Source organism: Zingiber officinale, chromosome 11A (genome assembly GCF_018446385.1).
Source record: "Zingiber officinale cultivar Zhangliang chromosome 11A, Zo_v1.1, whole genome shotgun sequence".
NCBI lineage: Eukaryota > Viridiplantae > Streptophyta > Magnoliopsida > Zingiberales > Zingiberaceae > Zingiber > Zingiber officinale.
The window spans coordinates 87,943,972-87,962,704 of NC_056006.1; the positions used below are offsets into that span (position 1 = coordinate 87,943,972).

At 44.6% G+C, this 18,733-nt stretch overlaps 3 protein-coding genes across 3 annotated transcripts; 1 reads left to right on the plus strand and 2 right to left on the minus strand.

Moving 5' to 3' along the window:
• The first annotated feature begins 3,065 nt into the window (after positions 1–3,065).
• LOC122032246 lies at positions 3,066–4,161 on the plus strand. The gene is made up of 3 exons (XM_042591519.1): positions 3,066–3,449; positions 3,517–3,662; positions 3,754–4,161. Exons 1-3 carry the CDS (start codon positions 3,182–3,184, stop codon positions 3,919–3,921), a joined length of 582 nt encoding a protein of 193 aa, XP_042447453.1. The 5' UTR covers positions 3,066–3,181; the 3' UTR covers positions 3,922–4,161.
• A 215-nt stretch (positions 4,162–4,376) lies between these two features.
• LOC122032666 lies at positions 4,377–7,776 on the minus strand. Its single transcript, XM_042591984.1, has 2 exons — positions 7,259–7,776; positions 4,377–4,710 (listed from the first exon to the last, which is right to left on the minus strand). The coding sequence occupies exons 1-2, from the start codon at positions 7,606–7,608 to the stop codon at positions 4,701–4,703; spliced, it is 360 nt and encodes a 119-aa protein (XP_042447918.1). The 5' UTR covers positions 7,609–7,776; the 3' UTR covers positions 4,377–4,700.
• Positions 7,777–11,803: 4,027 nt separating this feature from the next.
• Positions 11,804–15,866, minus strand: LOC122031548. The gene is made up of 4 exons (XM_042590647.1): positions 15,767–15,866; positions 15,476–15,637; positions 13,604–15,372; positions 11,804–13,492 (listed from the first exon to the last, which is right to left on the minus strand). The coding sequence occupies exons 1-4, from the start codon at positions 15,864–15,866 to the stop codon at positions 11,804–11,806; spliced, it is 3,720 nt and encodes a 1,239-aa protein (XP_042446581.1).
• Between the last annotated feature and the right edge of the window lie 2,867 nt (positions 15,867–18,733).

The following is an 18,733-nucleotide window of genomic DNA, read 5'->3' on the forward strand; positions in this document are numbered from 1 at the left end:
TTCCAAGTTGTGAGCAATGATCGCTGACTTTGTCGCCATCGCCCCGATTAATTCCTCTTTCTCTTATATTTTTTAATTTATTTTTTACTGTAAATTTAAGATTAGACGCCGTCAACCTCCGGGTTGTAGCCCAGGTAAACCGTGTTCAAGAGAAGAGGTGTAAAATGCGTTAAAGATCTTGAACACGTTCAAAATGGCGTGGGATAGGCCAGAGCATGTGAGTGTATTTTTTTTTATTTTAATTATTCAAAAAAAAATATAATTTTAAAATTAAAAATTGAATAAAATAGGTAAATAATAAAATATGAGTGTATTTTTTAATATTATTATTATTATTATTTAAGGATAAAAATCTAATTTTTGGGGTATACTTCTTCTATTATGGTATTTCTCACAAATATCTATTTTATTTAATAAATATATTTAAAAATATTAATATCATTTTTAAAAATAGTAAAACTATTTTTTAAATAGTAAGATTATTATTAAAAATAATAATAATAATAATTTTAATATTTTAAAATATATTTATTTAATATGATATAATTTTAAGATAATTGAATGGACTGTGAAATCAATAAATAATGAGTATTAATGTTAATAAGAATGTGAATAAAAGAGATATGTTGTTATAATGAGTATATGACAGTAAACTCCGTACTTTTTAATGAGATAATGGGTGCTATAATGGAAGTGGATTGTGGATGCTCTTAGAATGATCTACATAGATAGGATTTCCTGAGTATGTTTAGTCATTGTTCCGGTTAATTACTTATCAATCCACAAGTCAAAGTGTATTTTCTCCATAAGAGAAGATAAAGGATCCTAAAAGATACTCTAAAAGGAGATTAGATAAGCACTAGAGAGATTCCGACCTTGCAACTTTGATGCTCAAGTCAGGATTCATTTTGGGTAATATATTGGAAGAAGAAATAGAGAAGAAGAGGATCTAGTGGAGTTATAGAGAGTTCATATCCTAGAAGCTTTTTGTATTTACCTTCTCTGTAGTTTATATAATCATCAAAAGAGTATCTCCACGTCAACGTCGATAAGGGAATAGATCCAATTAGTTGTCTCTCAATCTGTTAAGCGTCACATTTTGAAGGAGAACATCTAGAAGACCAAATCTGACAACCCATTAACCATCTCGCAATTCATCTTGTGTCACATGTTTTAAAATATTCATTGTCGTTGTCTATAGCCTCTAGAAAAATCGGTCTCATTAATGAGGAGTTAGTGTGGATTTGATCTAGTGATCTAGGATGAAGAAGGAAATGGCATTAATGTGGAGTATCATTTTAGCAAAAGATGATTATGTTACCCCAGGTTAGAGCTGTCAGACGGGCTAACGCGTAGTGAGGCGGGTTGGCCCGTGGCGGGCCAACCATTTGACCGGGCAGGACAGGCCGACCTGTCAACTTGGCGGGTTGCGGGTTTGGCGGGCCAACCCGGGAGCCCATTATTTTTTAAAAAAAAATAAAAAAATATTTCATATCTTCAACATTTTACTTCGAAAATATTTAATCAATCAAATATATCCATAAACATGTATTTTAAATAAAAATGGACACAAATATGTACTTATGTGGGATGAAAAGTACTATTTTTATTTTGAAATTATAACAAAGAAAGATAATAAATTGGTATAAAACTTAGCTTACATATGTTTCTCAACCAGCGGGTCAACCCAAGTCCGTCGCGGGCCGATCCGCACGGGTCGTGGGCCGACCCGCACGGGGTCGCGAGCCGACCCGCACGGGGTAACGGGCCGACCCGCACGGGGTCGCGGGCCGACCCGCACGGGGTCGCGGGCCGACCCGCACGGGGTCGCGGGCCGACCCGCACGGGGTCGCGGTTCGACCCGCACGGGTCGCGGGCCGAGGCGGGTCGGCCCGCGGTGGGTCGGCCTGTGGCAGGTTTGGATTGATAAAATTTTGACTCAACCCACTTAAATTGTATGGCAGGGTGGGCCAACCCGACGGACCCAACCCAAATTGATAGTTCTACCCCAGGTACCCCTCACAGTCCATCTCCAAGTTATATGAAGGGGATTAACTGATAGCTGACCGTCAATCAATGTAGAGTGTCATTGAAGATAGTTGAAGTTGACGACTGAGGCTGAGACATGACATGTTAGGATATGAGACATGACATGTTGGGATATGAGACATGATATCAATATATGAGATTGAGACATGATAATGAGATTTCAGGTCGAGGCGTGATATAAGGATTTGAGATCGAGACGATGTCGAGATCTAAGCCCGAGACATGATATCGAGATCTGAGACTAAGACAGGATGTCAAGATTTGAGGCCAAGATATGATGCCAAAATCTAAGATTGAGGCTGAGACCCGGATGATATCGGGATCTGAGACCGAGACATTATGACAAGACATTATGTCAAGATTTGAGGTAGAGAATCGAGTGATGTCAGGATCGAGACATGATGCCAAGATCTGAGGTCGAGACATGATGCCAAGGTTTGAGGTCAAGACATGATATCAGTATCTAAGGTTGAGAACCGGGTGATGTCGGAATATGAGGCTGAGACATGATGTTGGATCTAAGATTGAGGCTTAGACCTGAACGATGTCAAGATATGAGGCCAAGACATGATGTCAAAATCTGAGATCGAGATAGGATGTCGAAATCTAGGACGGAAACATAATGTTGGGATCTTAGATCTAAGGCCGAGGCATGATCCTTAGATCTGAGACCGAGATATGATGTCAGGATATGAGGGAGCTGGATGTCTTGGCTGAGTCGTAGACGAGGTTTGCGTCTGATGCCGAGTTGTCCCTGGGTGAACTCAACTCCTTGCTACTCGAGCAAGTTGGACTAGCCCTGAGTCTCTTTTAGACCAAGTCTGATTCTCTTTACGTCACGATCCGTTTTGATGTTGATCGACAGTTCAGTATTATTCTTAACCGTAGATTCCCGCTACATCAGTCATCTGTGTTCTGCTCCAGGGCTTGATCCAATTGCAAGCCAGCAAGGCTGCAAAGTGCTTTAAGTTGCAACCGAATCAAGTGTTCATGCGGCTTCTTGTAAATTGTAATTTGCACACTGTGAAGCAACCCACCCGAGCAAATTCATCCTCCTCCCTCGTCCTTGCACACGTTAATTGCGGTAGATTCGCAAGAGACATAATTCTATTTGTCCATCTTTCCTCGCCACATGGGGAATTGCCAGGCGGCAGATACGGCCGCAGTGGTGATCCAACACCGCGACGGCAGACTAGAGAAGGCCTACTGGTCTCTCCCCGCCACCCGAGTCATGGCGGACAACCCCGGCCACTACGTCGCTTCCATCCTCACCTACACCCCCCGCCCTTCTTCTCCCGCATCCCACCATCACCGAGGGAAGCCAGTGGAGTACCTTAAGCTGCTCCGCCCTGACGAAACCCTCGTCGTCGGCCACGTCTACCGCCTTGTCAGCTTCGAAGGTCTGTAATGCATTCCGCTGTCCATCCCGAACAATATTGCTTTCTAGCTAACTAATTTGGGGGACAGAGGTGTTGAGGGAGTTCGCATCGAAGAGACACGTCAGGCTCAGCCGGCTGCTCGACAAACAGGAAGAGAAAGCCAGCTCCAGTACCGTGAAAGGCGACGACAGACACGGAGAAATGGCGGACTCAGAAACTGTCACTGTCCCTGCGGTGCGTGGTTATCGAGTCCCAAAATCAATAAATGTGTGGCGTTCTTAAACGATCTTTGCTAATCACTTGAATTTGGCAAATGCATCCCCAGAAACGGGAAGAGCATGAAGCGGAGGCAGAAGTGGACAAGCAACTGGAGGAAGTGGCTCAAGGCATGAAGTTTTGCTGCAACACGCCGAGTGGTGGTGCCACACGCCGGGGGCAGTGGAAGCCAGCTCTGGAGAGCATTGCAGAGGTCGGAGAACAAGCACGAAAATAATAACCAACAGTATGGGACAAAAAAGTAACTATTGGATTTCTCCTTATTTCGTGTAAAGTTTATGGTGGTGAGAAATAAGCGTGCCCTTGAGTAGGACTCAGGGATCCTTAATTGTCAACCGTTTGTATAAGTTTATTGGTGTAGTGACCCTTTTGTTTGGAGTATATGGGCTGTAACATCAGGGTTTCTGATTAGTTGCCAACTAAATGTGTTTGAGGTTTTCCGACGTATACCATTTATCCTTCACTGAGAAATAAACACTGGAGCCGTGACCTAGAATTGCTGATTGTTATTAAAAATGAAAAAAAAAATAGGCATCAATTCAATAATCATCACAAGAAAAATGATCTTGGGTGAGAGGTAAGGGACTGGTGACAATGAAGCTGATGCAAATGGAAATAAACAGTAATTGAGTAGGCAGATAACGATGCACAAACATAAACTAAAGCATGCTCTTCCAGTCTACCACTTGCAATGCAATTCCATAACTGAAGGCGTGGCAAACATCTCAGCCAAGCCTACTGATCCATATGTTGACAATTATTACACAATATATTCCGTCCAGTTAAAGCCACAATTCATAATTAAATGTCTAGTATCTATAGGAAAAGCTAAAGTAACATGTTTGAAATTTCCCAAAAAAAACATTCAGACATTACTAAGAAGTACAAGCTCTAGGGGCGTCTATGCCAGAAGGAAATGACAAATGAGAGGCAAGAGAGTCACATACTTGGTTTTCCCCATGTGGGATTTTGTCGCCCCTACCACAGTTGTCATCCTCAATGACCTCTGCAAAAATAAATAAATAAATAAAATTATTACATAGAAATTTTTAACCTTAAGGGCCTCGTGTTGTATATAACTAAATAATGGATGCTAGCAAAAACTCTAAGGGGTGCTGGGTCCAGAAGGGAATGGGAATGATAGAAGCGGGGAATGAGAATGGAGGAGTTTTCATTCCCCCCATTTTGCTGAGTAATGGTCCATACCATGTTTGGGGGATTGAATCCGTAGGATCCACCAATAATTTTCCAAACCAAGCACTAATTTTCCATTCCATTCGCATTCCCCACTCCCATACCATCCAACCAAGCACCCCCAAAATCTTTCATAACAACGTCAAACTGCAGGCAATAGTAATTAGACGTGACACAATTTGCAAGTCATCCGATAACATTAAGAAACAGAACAACAATATTCTTTCCCCAGAATATTATTACATATCACCTCTTCATAGCACCAAAATCAAAACTATAAGAATATAAAATATTTCAGTCACGGGAAAGCTTAAAGGAATCCCCATTGATACTACCTGAGGAGCAGATGAGACAATGATATAACAGCATCAAAATGAGATATGGGAGTTGAGCAAGCAAGTACAATGCACCTATGGTTGTGACCAAGTTCACAGCATAAGGACATCTAAAACGGATGTAGTAGTAGATGACGAGTTCATACTATAAAACACATTTAGAAGCCCAATCTATCAATAACCATGTATGTGCACGAGCGCACATATATGTTTATGTTTGTGTGTATCTGATAATAACTTCAAAACATAAGATACGATACCAATAGTTGGCACTTGAGACAAATCCGATATCCTATAGCTGACAATGCTTCAAAACTTAAAAAATATACTAGTTTAGCACTTTTAGATATTTAATGCAGTATTATGTGATCTCATGTGCCAAAATACAGTCAAAATAAAGGATCTTTATTGCCATGTCAATTGTCAGGGTCAAGCATGAAATATTCTTTGCATGAAAGAATTTATCAATCAATACAAACTTGGTTCTTAGCTAAAGTATTATACATGATAATGATTGGTACAATAGCTATGAGAGAGCTTCATGCCAAAGGGAACTATGTTTCTACATGATATGCATAAGTGTGAGAATCCAAAAAAAAACGATGAAAATATAAAACGGGACAAAAATTGAGCATGTGGCAATAATCAAAGTAAATAGATTCAGATGTGCAGCATTGAACAAACATGTTGTTTAGCTCATGTTGGGTAAATTTCTAGTCAATATTTGGTTGACCCAACATCACGATCATCAAGAATATGTAATCAAGGCAATTAAATGATTTAAACATAAATTTCCAATTGTAAGTCTGTCCTGTTTAGCTCACACACTTTCAGTTTAATCTACGTGTCCCAAGACATAGCACTAACTATTGTGAGATCAACGACAATTGTACGATTATTATATAAAGATTGTAAACTTATCCTAAGATGCTTTTTTGCAACTTCTTTACCCAAGATACATTGTTAGTAAAGAAACATCGTAGAATGGATAAACTAAATCCCTTCTGCATTAATATCTAATAATCTGAAACAAAAAGGTATGCATTGTGGTAAAGTACCAATACTGGATATGCCAGCCAATGTAAGAAAACCTAAGGTCTGGCATAGTAGACATGGCCCTATGCATATATTTCAAAACTTATTCCAAATGAAATGAAATTGATATTAGCACCGAAATGTTAAAGTTACAGAGGTATAACAACTTGAATAAGAAAAGGAGCATGATAACAATCTTATTATATTATGTGACATTGCCAAATAGGCAACAGTATAAATTCATGTTGCTACGTATATCATATCAGTAATAAATTAGGCAGTCAAGCCCACCAATATATGTGCAAAACAACTAAAATTAGCTTAGATTGTGTGGATAACCCTGGCAAAGATATAAACTCAGGAGACATCCTATCAAACATCCTGTGTGCTTTAAGAAGTAGAAACTGAAACAAGGTATTGTAGTATTTCTTGTATATCCACAAATTGACACTAGCAGATCTTGTGTCATAACAGATAAGCGATACCTCGGATCTTAACTGTCGACCTTTTATGGTTAAAATGAGACTTGACTATCAATTGTTCAGCATACAGCATAGTATATATCCCTCTAATATCGATAATACAGTGACTGATTTAAGTAATTAACTAAAACAAATCTTTCCAAAATTCATCATCGACAACTGATACTCCATGAACAGAAACAAGAACACCATCACGGACACTCAACTCGTAAACAAAATAGAATCAGGTCTGACACAAGAACACCAAAAATCTGGGTTTGCTTAGATATAAGTAAAGAGTGTTGAGGCTTTTGAGTTCAGGTATTATTAAGAAGAAAATTTTAAAATTAGGCTCTAAAATATTCCTTCGTAGACCAAATCAATAATGTACTTATAATATATGCAAGAACAAACTGCACATCGCACCGATTGATTTTTTTTTTCAACTTCCAGCTATAACTTTTGAATGGAGGAGGAAAAGAGGGGAAAAAAACAAACGCTAGCAGATGAAGAGAGTAAAGGAGCGTACCTAATCTTTTTAATGAGAATAGTGCGGAGCTTGCGGCCGAGATCCTGGGAGCGGATACGTAGCTCGAGGTTCTTCCGGGCGAGGACGCGTTTCTCAGAGTTCTTGAGGTGATGACCGACCTGGCGCTTGATGAGACGCTCCATCCCACTCTCCCGCATCTTCCGCTCCATGATCGCCAGCGCCTGATCCAGGTTTCCATTCCGCACCTGTACCCGGATACCCCGTGCGCCAAACCACCCACAGAGGCCGCCGCCCGTCTGGAAGAGGAACGTTCCAGCCGACGCCTGCGGACCCGGCGGCGACCGTACGAACGGTAGGGATGGGGACAGCTGACGTACCAGGCGATTCATGGAAGGCAACGACGAGCGCGAAGGGGAATTCGAATACTTGCTCACCGGTGAAGGTGAAAACGACGGAGTGATGACGCGCCTCCTCAAGCCGGCGCTAGGGTTTGCGGCACCCAAGCACTACAGGTCAGCACATAGGAATGCTGCCTCCTCAATGCAACCAGTTCCGACTTCAGAATTTTTTTAATTAACTGGATTATTTAATTTTATCATTAAAATCGAAACAAATACAATATTATAAATCAAATGAATTTATTTTTTAAATTAAAATAATAAATTTTTTTAATAAAAACTTTATCAATCTAATAAAAAATAAATTTTTAAATATTTTTAATTAATTAATAAAACATATTTAAATCAATATACCAAATTTTTAAATTTTAAATATATAAATAGAATATTTAAATTGAAATAATTAATATTTAAAATAAATAAATAAATAAAACTGTAATTTTTAAAATTAATTCAATTCGATCGTGTAATTGATTTTCTATAGGTCGCGTGCCGTGTAGTTTTGTTCAATTTATCTTGATCGATTAAAAACTTTTGTTTTTTTTCTTTGATGAATAGAAATTTTATTGTATAGAAAAATTAATTTATCATACTTATTTTTATTATATCACGCGGAGAATATAGAAGAAATGTTTATGGATGATCAAATTAAATCTCAAAATTTTAAAAAAAAAATGGACGATGTGAAATTTCTTTGTTATTTAGAAATGTCCATTCACATTAATTTATTCTTATTAATAAAATTGAAAATAAGACAACGGTTTAGGGACGTCGTTTCGTGATGTAGTCTATTTATTATAAATGACTACTATACTCTATCAAAATTTGTTAATTAGCATTTAAAGTATTCTAAATAAATTGTTAAGCCAAAAAAATAAAAAGAGGAATAGCTATTTATAAATGGAAATAAAAATAGAAAAAGTACTACCTGAATAATTTTGTACATTTAGGGATATCAAAAATGAATCTAATCCTACGATTCAATCTGAATCGATTCTAAAAAAATCAGATTCGGATTAAGTATTTTCGGATTCGGGTCAGGTTCGGATTGGAGGGTTGGAGAGTTAAAAATTTTCGGGTTGAGTCGGATCGGATTCGGATTGACCCGGGTTGACTTAAATATAAGGTTTAGTGGGGCTTTTGGGGTTAAATTGAATTTTATTTTGAAAATTAAGATGTTTTTATGTATATTAGTATCATGTTTGTATGATAATAATAAAATATTAAGATAAAAGTGAAGAATTATAGGAAAAATAGGTCAAAAAATCGTTTTGAATCAGATTTTCGGATTATCTGAATTGGGTTCAGGTTGATCGGGTTGGTTGGGTTCGGGTTTAAGTGTTTTGGGTTGAACTCGGGTTCGGATCAAGTTCGGATTGAGTTAAAAAAAAAACTCAACCTAATCCAACTCGATTCAACTCATCTGAATTGACACCCTTATGTACATCTATCTATCTATATTATTTTAAAAAATAAATTTCATAATTTTTATTTAATTTTGCATTTAGAATCTAATAGAAATTTCTTACCGGAATGAAGGAAATAAAAGACTAGCGAAATATCACAATTGGAGCTCGATTATGGGAGTAAAAGTTAATATGATTTATTCCCGTTGATCCACTATAATCAGTCCACAATAAGATATAGATATATAAATTTTTTTTTTAATACAATAATTTTTTAATCAGACATTCAAAAAGATATTTTATATCCATTATAAATGGATTCTGAAAACTGTTAAAATAAATATTCATATAAATATCAATGGACAGAATGATTTAGTGAAGCTATAAAGCTCATGAAGTTACAGAAGTTGTAAAGCTCAAGTGTTGGATGTCCGAGAAGTAATGAAGCGGATCGAATTGATGAATTAGAGAGTGGTAGACTCTTTGATAAGAGGGATGAGTGCGGACCTAATTACGATAATCAGTTGTGATCCAATCGGATCTGCAATCGGCAATGTTTCCTTAAAATATATTGGTTGTCATCTAATAGACTAATACACATCTAAAACACAGTGGGATAAAAATTAAAAAGGCATTTCATATTTAGGGGGTGTTTAGTTGATGAGTTCGAAGAATGAGAGAATGAAATGATAATAAAAGATAATGTTTGTATTGTGAATTTGGGAATGATATTTTGAAAATGATTACTAGATTTATCAGAATCAACCAAACTCATATAACTTGATAAGTTTCATTTTCATTCCTATTCTCATTTCACCCTATTATTAAACTCATACTCATAGTCACTCCCATCATTTAACCAAACACCCTTTAATAAATCATCAAATAAACATCTCTTTTGTAAAAATCGTTAAATGGTCGTGTCACCATATGTTTTATATCGAAAAGATTATTAATTACCCCTAATAAATATGTCAAAATATTTCTATTCGTACAAATACGAATACCTTATCATAAAATTGAGAAATAAGAAAAAAATAAGAAAGTGAAAAGAAAACAATGTAAAAACTATTTTAGAAACGAAGCAGCAAGAACTTCCACAGACAAAAAAAAATATCTTACTTAAATAAAGAAAAAGAAGGATCTTAATTGTAACTAGTACAACTAGTACCAGCTAATAAAATATTATTTTAGTACTGTAACAACTATTAATAGTTCGGTAAATTAGAGAAAAATCCCCAATCAAAATATTAACTTTGCATGCAATCCCCATGTCCAAAAAACTTTGTTTCCACTCCCTGCATGCAAAGTATTACTTGTTTCAACTCCCTCATGCAAATATTGATACCTAAATTGCCCCTCAGATTTTTTAGTACAAAAATTTCAAAATTGAGTACAAAAAGTCCAAAAATGAGTATAATTCTTCTTAAAGTCAGTACTTTATATTAAAAATCGAGTATATTTTCTATCAAAATTGTTCCTCTTATTTTTTAGGGTTTAGGGTTTAGGGTTAGGGTTTAGGGTTTAGGGTTAGGGTTTAGGGTTTAGGATTTAGGGTTTAGGGTTAGGGTTTAGGGTTTAGGGTTTAGAGTTTTTTTTTTTTTTTTTTTGATAAAAAGAGACCTTTATTCCACCAAGGAAAAGCCCAGACTATCAGGGGGGCCAAACCTGACCTGCTAGCCTAGGGGAACAAGGGGTTTCTCTCTTGCAAGAGAGTACATGTGATTTTGCAACACATAAAAGATAAAGTAAAGCTTTACATGTGATATCCAATGACCTCCAAGCTCCTACAGATCCACATAGGTACAAACAACCGTTGTCTCTCATCTGCCGCCCACCATAGCTGTCCTCTGCGCTCCATGATAATAGTGCCAACGTAGTCCTAGAGCAGCACCCCAGAAAGTCCAGCCCAAGCTCCATGAATCGCCATCAAAGACATCAGTGAGGTAAAACCGATGTCCTTTCCTGCCCCGCTATCAAAGACATCAGTGAGGTAAGACCGAAGTCCTTTCCTGCTCCGCTCCCAGACAGACCTCCAACACACCCGATGTTCACTTTTGGCAAGTGACCAGCCCTCAACGGATTTAGTGTGTCCTTACCGCAGCCGTTCACTACGGACTAGGCAGGCCAATGGTGGGCCTACTCACCCTCTTTGGCTTTTAGGCAAAGCCACAGCCCTCAACGGATTTGACACGCCTTTACCGCAGCCGTTTGCTACGGGCTAGCTAGACCATAGGTGGATCTAGTCACCCTATTTGGCTTTTTAGCAAAGCCACAGCTATCAACGGATTTAGTGTGTCCTTACCGCAGCCGTTTGCTACGGACTAGGTAGGTTAATGGTGGCCCTACTCACCCTCTTTGGCTTTTTGGCAAAGCCACAGCCCTCAACGGATTTGGCACGCCTTTACCGCAGCCGTTTGCTACGGGCTAGCTAGACCATAGGTGGATCTAGTCACCCTATTTGGCTTTTTAGCAAAGCCACAGCTATCAACGGATTTAATGTGTCCTTACCGCAGCCGTTTGCTACGGACTAGGTAGGTTCATGGTGGCCCTACTCACCCTCTTTGGCTTTTTGGCAAAGCCACAGCCCTCAACGGATTTGGCACGCCTTTACCGCAGCCGTTTGCTACGGGCTAGCTAGACCATAGGTGGATCTAGTCACCCTATTTGGCTTTTTAGCAAAGCCACAGCTATCAACGGATTTAGGATGCCTTTACCGCAGCCGTTTGCTGCGGGCTAGATAGCTCTAAGGTGGAGCTATTCACCCTCCATCAAGTGTGCTATCCTGGCTTGCAAGAGCTCCTGATATACGGCAAGCCCAATCTGTCCATCCTGCAAATACCAAGTAGCAAACCAACAATCTCCTGCCCCTCCATCACCCTCTCCCCCTCCACCTGATATGCCTGGTTGGCGAGGAAGTCTGCAGCCGCGTTCCCCTCTCTATATATGTGTGTACATCTAACCCCATGCTGTCGTACAAGCCTTCTGATCCGTAAGATCTCCTCCTGAAACTCCCAGGAAATACCAGAAGACCTGATGATATGCAGTGCCACCAGGGAATCAGACTCCAGCCAAATATGGGAGAGCTGCCTATCCACACACAACTCCAAGCCTCTCAGGATCGCCATAAGCTCCGCTCTGATATTGGAGCCCTCTCCAAGGACTCCCTGCCTGGCCACCACCACCTGTCCACTCTGATCTCGAACAATAGCACCGTAAGAAGACTCACTTGGATTCCCTCTAGAACAACCATCTGTGTTGAGCTTGAACCATCCATCATCAGGCCTCCTCCAGTGTACTGCTGAGACCGTGTGCAATGTTCGTATCCTCACCTGAATCCCCATAGCCTGGGCTGCCGAGATAGCTCCCCTCCAGTGCCTGGGCTTGATGATACCAGATGCCATCCCGACCCTCAAGTACTGTGTGATCTGCCTGATAATCTTCTGTCCCTCTGGCCTCAGCCCCCTGTGCTTGGAGTCGTTCCTGGCCGTCCACAGGAACCAACAAATCAAAATGGGGGTGATCTCCCTCACCGAACCAGTGCTGCTCCAAGCTGTGCCTACCCTCCATCTCTCCATCACCCTCCAGCTGCCAACCCCAAATAGATGTCCAAAGTACCCCCAGACCTCTCCTGCCACCGGGCTCCCATAGAACAGGTGCTCCCATGACTCCACTGCCTCACAGCACTGGCATCTGGACGCTAAGCATACACCACGCTGCTGTAAAATCACGTCCACTGGCAGTCGTCTCCGAAAGAACCTCCAAATGAACACGGAAATGGTGGGGAGGAGGAGTCTGCTCCAGGTCACTATCGCTACATCCTCCCTCTGGTGCGCAGTCCTGTAGGCCTCCCAAGCAGACCTCGTAGTAAATCTCCCATCTCTGGTGGGTCGCCACAGCATAACATCCTCCTCCTCGGGCCTCAGCTGAACCTCTGTCACCTCCTCCGCCACTGATGAGGGCAGCACCCTCTGAAGTATCTCCTGACTCCAGCTGCCATCTGCTAAAAACCGGTCCACTCTGACATCTGGAGGCCCCTGCACTGTACACCACTCCGACAACGGTCCCCTCTCCATCCACCTGTCATGCCAAAAGCTGAGGTGACCCTGCCCAATAATCCACCCAATCTGTCTCTCTGCCACAGCTCTGGTCTGAATCATCCTGCGCCAACTGGGGGAAGCATTGCTCCTCAGAGTCACCACACCTGGGTCCACCGTCCCACAATAAGATCTCCTCAAGAATCTGGCCCACTGTGTGCACTGCTCTCTGAATCTGAACCACAACTTCATGGATAAGGCCGCCCCCACCTCTGACAGCCGTCTGATCCCCAGCCCTCCCTCCTGCTTCGGCCTGCAGATGTCCCTCCAGGCTACCCAATGCACCTTCCTATCATGCCCCACTGAGCTCCAGAAAAAAGATGCAACCACCCCCTCCAGCTTCCTCAGGACCTCCAAAGGAGGCTGGATCACCTGGAGGAGGTAGACAGGCAGAGAACTCAGCACACTCTAGATCAGCATCAGGCGACCCCCATGTGAAAGGCGTGAGAGGTTCCAACCCTGAAACTTCCTCTGAATCTTCGCCAGCAATGGCGCAAAGTGGACTGTCCTCTTGTTCCCTGAGATGATTGGAACCCCTAAGTAAAGCATAGGCCTCTCCCCCAAACCAAAGCCTGTAACCGCTGCTATCTGCTGCCTCCTCCTATCTGATATACATCTCGAAGGGAAGAAGGAGCTCTTCTCTGCATTGATCGCCTGTCCTGACTGGGCCTCGTACCTGTCCAAGAATTCCTTCCCCCTCCTCACACAGTCCAGAGACCCATTCAGGAAAATGACCACATCATCCGCATAGGCCAGGTGAGACACCCTCATATCACATCCTGTCGCATAAGCCATCCCTGGGTACGCTGCAAATAAGGCCTCTATCCCTCTGGAGAGGAGCTCCGCCGCCAAAATAAAGAGGAAAGGGGAGATGGGGTCACCCTGCCTCAAGCCACGCTGTGATCTAAAGAAGCCTGACAGCTGTCCGTTCACCAGGACCGAAAACCAAGAAGAAGTCACACACCTCCTGATGAATGCAATCACTGCCTCTGAGAACCCAAATGCTGCCATGACTCTGAAAAGGACGCCCCACTGCACTCTGTCATACCCCTTGGCCATGTCCAGCTTCAGTATAAGGTTCCCTCCTCTGATGTGGTAGTTGAGCTTGTGATCTAGCTCCTGGGCCATCAAGATATTGTCTGAAATCAGTCTCCCTGGAACAAAGCCACTCTGAGCTGGGGAGATAACCTTCCCTAACACTGAAGCCATCAGCTTAGAGATGATCTTATAGGACACATTACACAAGCTAATGGGTCTGAAATCCCGCCACCTCTGCGCACTGTCCACCTTGGGAATCAACACTATAGTCGTAGACGCCATGCCCCGTGGAAGCTCTGCCCCTCGAAAGAAATCCAGTACAGCCTGAAGGACATCCTCCCCCACAATCTCCCAGCAAGCTCTATAGAAGGCCACTGAAAACCCATCTGGACCCGCTGCACTGTCCTGACACATGCTCCAGACCACCTGCTTCACCTCCTCAGCTGATGGCAGGGCCGCAAGCATCAAATTATCCTCTGTACTGACCAAAGTAGGTATCAAATCAGTGTCCACAGCCGTGCTATCCACTGTCTCCCCTGTCAGCAGCTCCTGAAAGTATCTGACTCCTGACTCTCTGATCCTCTCAGGCTGGTCCAGGCACTGCCCCTCCTCCCAAATTCTGAAAATTCTGCTAACTGCCCTCTTCTTCTGCACTGTGGAGTGAAAGAACTTAGTATTCCTCTCCCCCTCTCCCATCCACCTGATAGCAGCTCTCTGCTTCCAAAAGTCCTCCTCCATGTCCAGCACTCTGAATAGGTGAGCCTGACACTCTGACCTGTGAGTCCTGCTCTGCGCTGTGGGGTCCCTGTCATATGCATGCTCAGCTGCAGCCATACTCTCCTCAGCCTGCAAAACCCTGTCATGTATGTTACCAAACACCTCCATGTTCCACCACTTCAGATGCTCCTTCAGCCTCCTCAGCTTCATCTGTAGCCTCTGCAGTCCCTGTGCCACACTAGGTAAACACCAATTCAGCCTCACCGTCTGCATAAAATCCCTGTGCCGCACCCACATCCTCTGAAATCTAAAGGAGGCCCTCGGCTTCTGGAAGCCTGGGAACTCCACAAGTAGGGGACAGTGATCTGAAGCTGCCCTGCTCAAATGCTCCAGTCTGACTGTGAAGTCCAGACTGCCCCAGGAGGGGGACAAGAGAACCCTATCCAACCTCTTCCACACCCTGTTGTTCGTCCATGTGTACCTGCCCCTAACAAAACCTGCATCCACCAGTCAAGCAAGCATGATAAAATTATTGAAATCCTCCATGGCCCCTGGCCTAGCTAGAACTCCTGCTGAGTGCTCCTCCATGCTAGATATGACATTGAAGTCTCCTCCCACTAGCCACAATCTGTCGCCCTCTGGCCTCAGCTCCACCAAGCTCTCCCATAATAAGCTCCTCTCTAACATCGTACACTTGGCATAGACCACTGTCACAATCATAGAAGAAGGGAACAGCTGCGAAGAAAGCTCCAAGTGTAGAAACTGGTCATGATCAAACAAAACTTTACAAGCAATAGTAGAATCCCAGAAAAACCAAACCTTCCCTGATTTATTAGAGACCACCTCCTCAAAGCCCATGCGCCGAGCCATATACCTGCAGTCCAAATCAACCATAGGCTCCAACACTGCTAAGAAACTCAGATGATGATGTCGTCTCAGAAACAAAGCCCTCCTCTGCGTCGCCAAATTCCCAGACCCCCTCACGTTCCATATGATGCCAGACATGACTAATGGAAGGGGGTGCGAGACTGCTTTGAAGTCTGGCTCCTAGTCACTCGTGGCTCCAATCCCACCTTCGGCCTCTGCGCCTTGAATCCCTTGGGCACCCCTGCTTTCCTTCCTCTGGGTGGACTAACCACGGATGCTAGGCTGTGTCCCCCACATAATGAAGAAAACGTATCTGTCTCCTCATACTCCTCAAAGGTCTTCTGAAAGTCTGGATCCTCTGTGCCCTCTGGGATAGCCTGTGTGAGCCTAGCCTGCTCCTGCTGACCCAAATCGTCTGAGACTCCCTGATCTGCTGAGGAGCTGGAATATCTATCTAGACAATCATCCTCTGGCAGCTCACCCGATGACTCCAGTACCCTGGGCTCCTCGCCACTGATCAAACTGGCATCCTGCAACTCCCTGGAGGCTCCCCCCTGTCCCTGTGCTCCATCTGTGTTCTTCTGCTGTGCCCCTGTGCCTGGCCTCTGTACTGTCTGAGAAGCCTGCTCCCCCTGGCCGAAACTCTGGGGTGTCTGATCCCCCCCCTGTTGCTCTCCTCCCTCCACGGAGACACTGTCCTGCTGACCCAAACCCTGAGGTGTCTGCCTTAATGTCTGGTGCTGTTCCATCCGCCCTGGCATCCTATCTTCCTCCTCCACCAGCTGTGTCTCAGCCACCCTGTCCACTTCTTCTCCCACACCATCATCTGTCTCTGTTCCCAAATGTGGAGTGTCTCCCAGCGCCTCCCTGCCACCAGTCACCTCCATCACGTCATCCCCTGCCTCCTCCTCCTCTCCTGTATCCTTCAGCACCTCAAAGGAATTCACCTGAGTATGTAACTCCTGTGCAGCTTCCTGGCCCATCCTGAAATGTAGCTGCTTACGGGCCCATGTCTGTCCAGTCCTCCTGCCACCAACCCTCTGAAAATCCTGTGCCTCTGAGTCCTCCACCACCACTGCCTTACCTTTCCTGTCTCGCTCCCTCTGATTAAGTCTCTTTCTCAGGTCTGCGCCCGGGGGAATCGGATCCACTCTGTCTCTGTGCCACTCAGGCCGTGGCTTGTTCCCTGCCACATAGCAATCCGCCTCTGCATGTCCAAGGTGCCTACAATACTGGCAGTACTCTGGTGTCCTCTCATACACAACTCTCTGCAGCCTGTGCTCATCTCCAATTCCGATCAAGAACTGCTCCACCCTGGGCTTCAAGAGGTCAATCTCCACACATGCTTTGGCCATAAAGAGTCTAGAGCCATCTGCTGTGGCTTCATCTATCTTGATAGGGCACCCTACAATCCGAGCCATCGAAAACACACAATTTTTATTGAACATATGAACTGGAAGATCAGGAAACTGTACCCAAACTGGGACCAAGGATGACTCAGCCTCATAGGAAAAGTGCGGTGTCCACTTGAAGATTCTGAGTATTGATCCACCAATGCGCCAGACTCCCCTAGTCCATATCCTGGCCATGTCCTCATTTGAAGTAAGGTGCAAAAAGATATGCCCAGCACGTAGAAACCGAATGTTGTAGGGGCTTGATAATCCTAGCCCCTTGAAACCTTGGTACACAATCTGAGGGGGAGGTCTCCTGCCAGAGAACTTGCCTATCAGGGAAAACTTATATGTATCAGACAAAGCTTTTACCTCCTCGTCGTTGTAGAAAACCCCTGGCACGTTGTTACACATCGAAATCTCCTTGAAGTTGGCTCCCACCTCCTCAAAACTCTTCTTGGCCGCCCTTGGCGACCTTGGAGCTAGAGCCTCCACGTACCGTCTCCCCGGCGAAGAAGGAAACGCCGACACTGGATCCGAGAGCCTGCAGCCCGCCCCGACTCCACCGGCCGCCGGCGCACCCTCTCCGGCCACTGCATGGCCTATCGTCGACGTTGGGTCCACGCCAGCTGCCCAGGCCGTCGCCAAGGAGGCGTCCCTCGTCCGCATCACCGCCGCCAAAGCCTCCGCGATCGCCGTTGCTAGCTCCGGTGATGGCGCCAGCGGCAGGGCCGACAGCACCCTCTTCTGCGTCTCCAAGGTTGTGCGCGTAATCGGGATTGCCGCCCCAGTCGCCGGCGTCGAAGCTGCCGCCCCCATCGTCCCCGAGGTCTTGTCTCCACAGCCGCCGCAAACCGCCCCGACTCCACAGGCCGCCGGCGCACCACCCTCTCCCGCCATTGCATGGCCTATCTTCGATGTTGGGTCCCCGCCTACTTCCCCGGCTGGCGCCAGAGAGGCATCCCTCGTCCGCAGCACCACCGCCAAAGCCTCTGCGATCGCCGCTGCTAGCCCCGTCGATGGCGCCGGCGACATAGCAGGCAGCAACCTTTGCTGCATCTCCAAGGACGTGCGCGTCAACGGGATCGCCGCCCCAATTGCCGCCTCCTGCTGCATCCTTGTTTCCTCCGGCACCCCCATATTAGGGTTAGGGTTAGGGTTAGGGTTGCAGGGCTGGTGCCCTGCTGTGCCGGCGGCCCTGCCCTGCATATCATCCATGCAGCACGTCCGATCTCCTCTCCCCGACAGCGCCGGGAGAATACCTGCCTGCTGCAGCGTCGAGGGTGTCTCCCCCGTCGCCTCCGTCATCCCCGAGTTCTTCGTGTCTCCACAGCCGCCGCAAACCGCCAACAATAGCTGAACCAACGCCATGATCGCCTCCGACGCCTGCATGATCTCTTCCTTCGTCTCGGTTGCGCCAGCAGGAAGGGTGACGCCCGTATTCACCTGCGTCACGACCGGAGAACCACCCCCGCCACGATAGCAATGCGCCGCCGCCGCCCGACCTTCTCCCCCACCCACTCCAAGCACCACCACCCTTCCGTCGTCTTCCCCGCCAACACCTTGCGCTGCCGCTGCCTCGCCACCACCGCCTTGCACC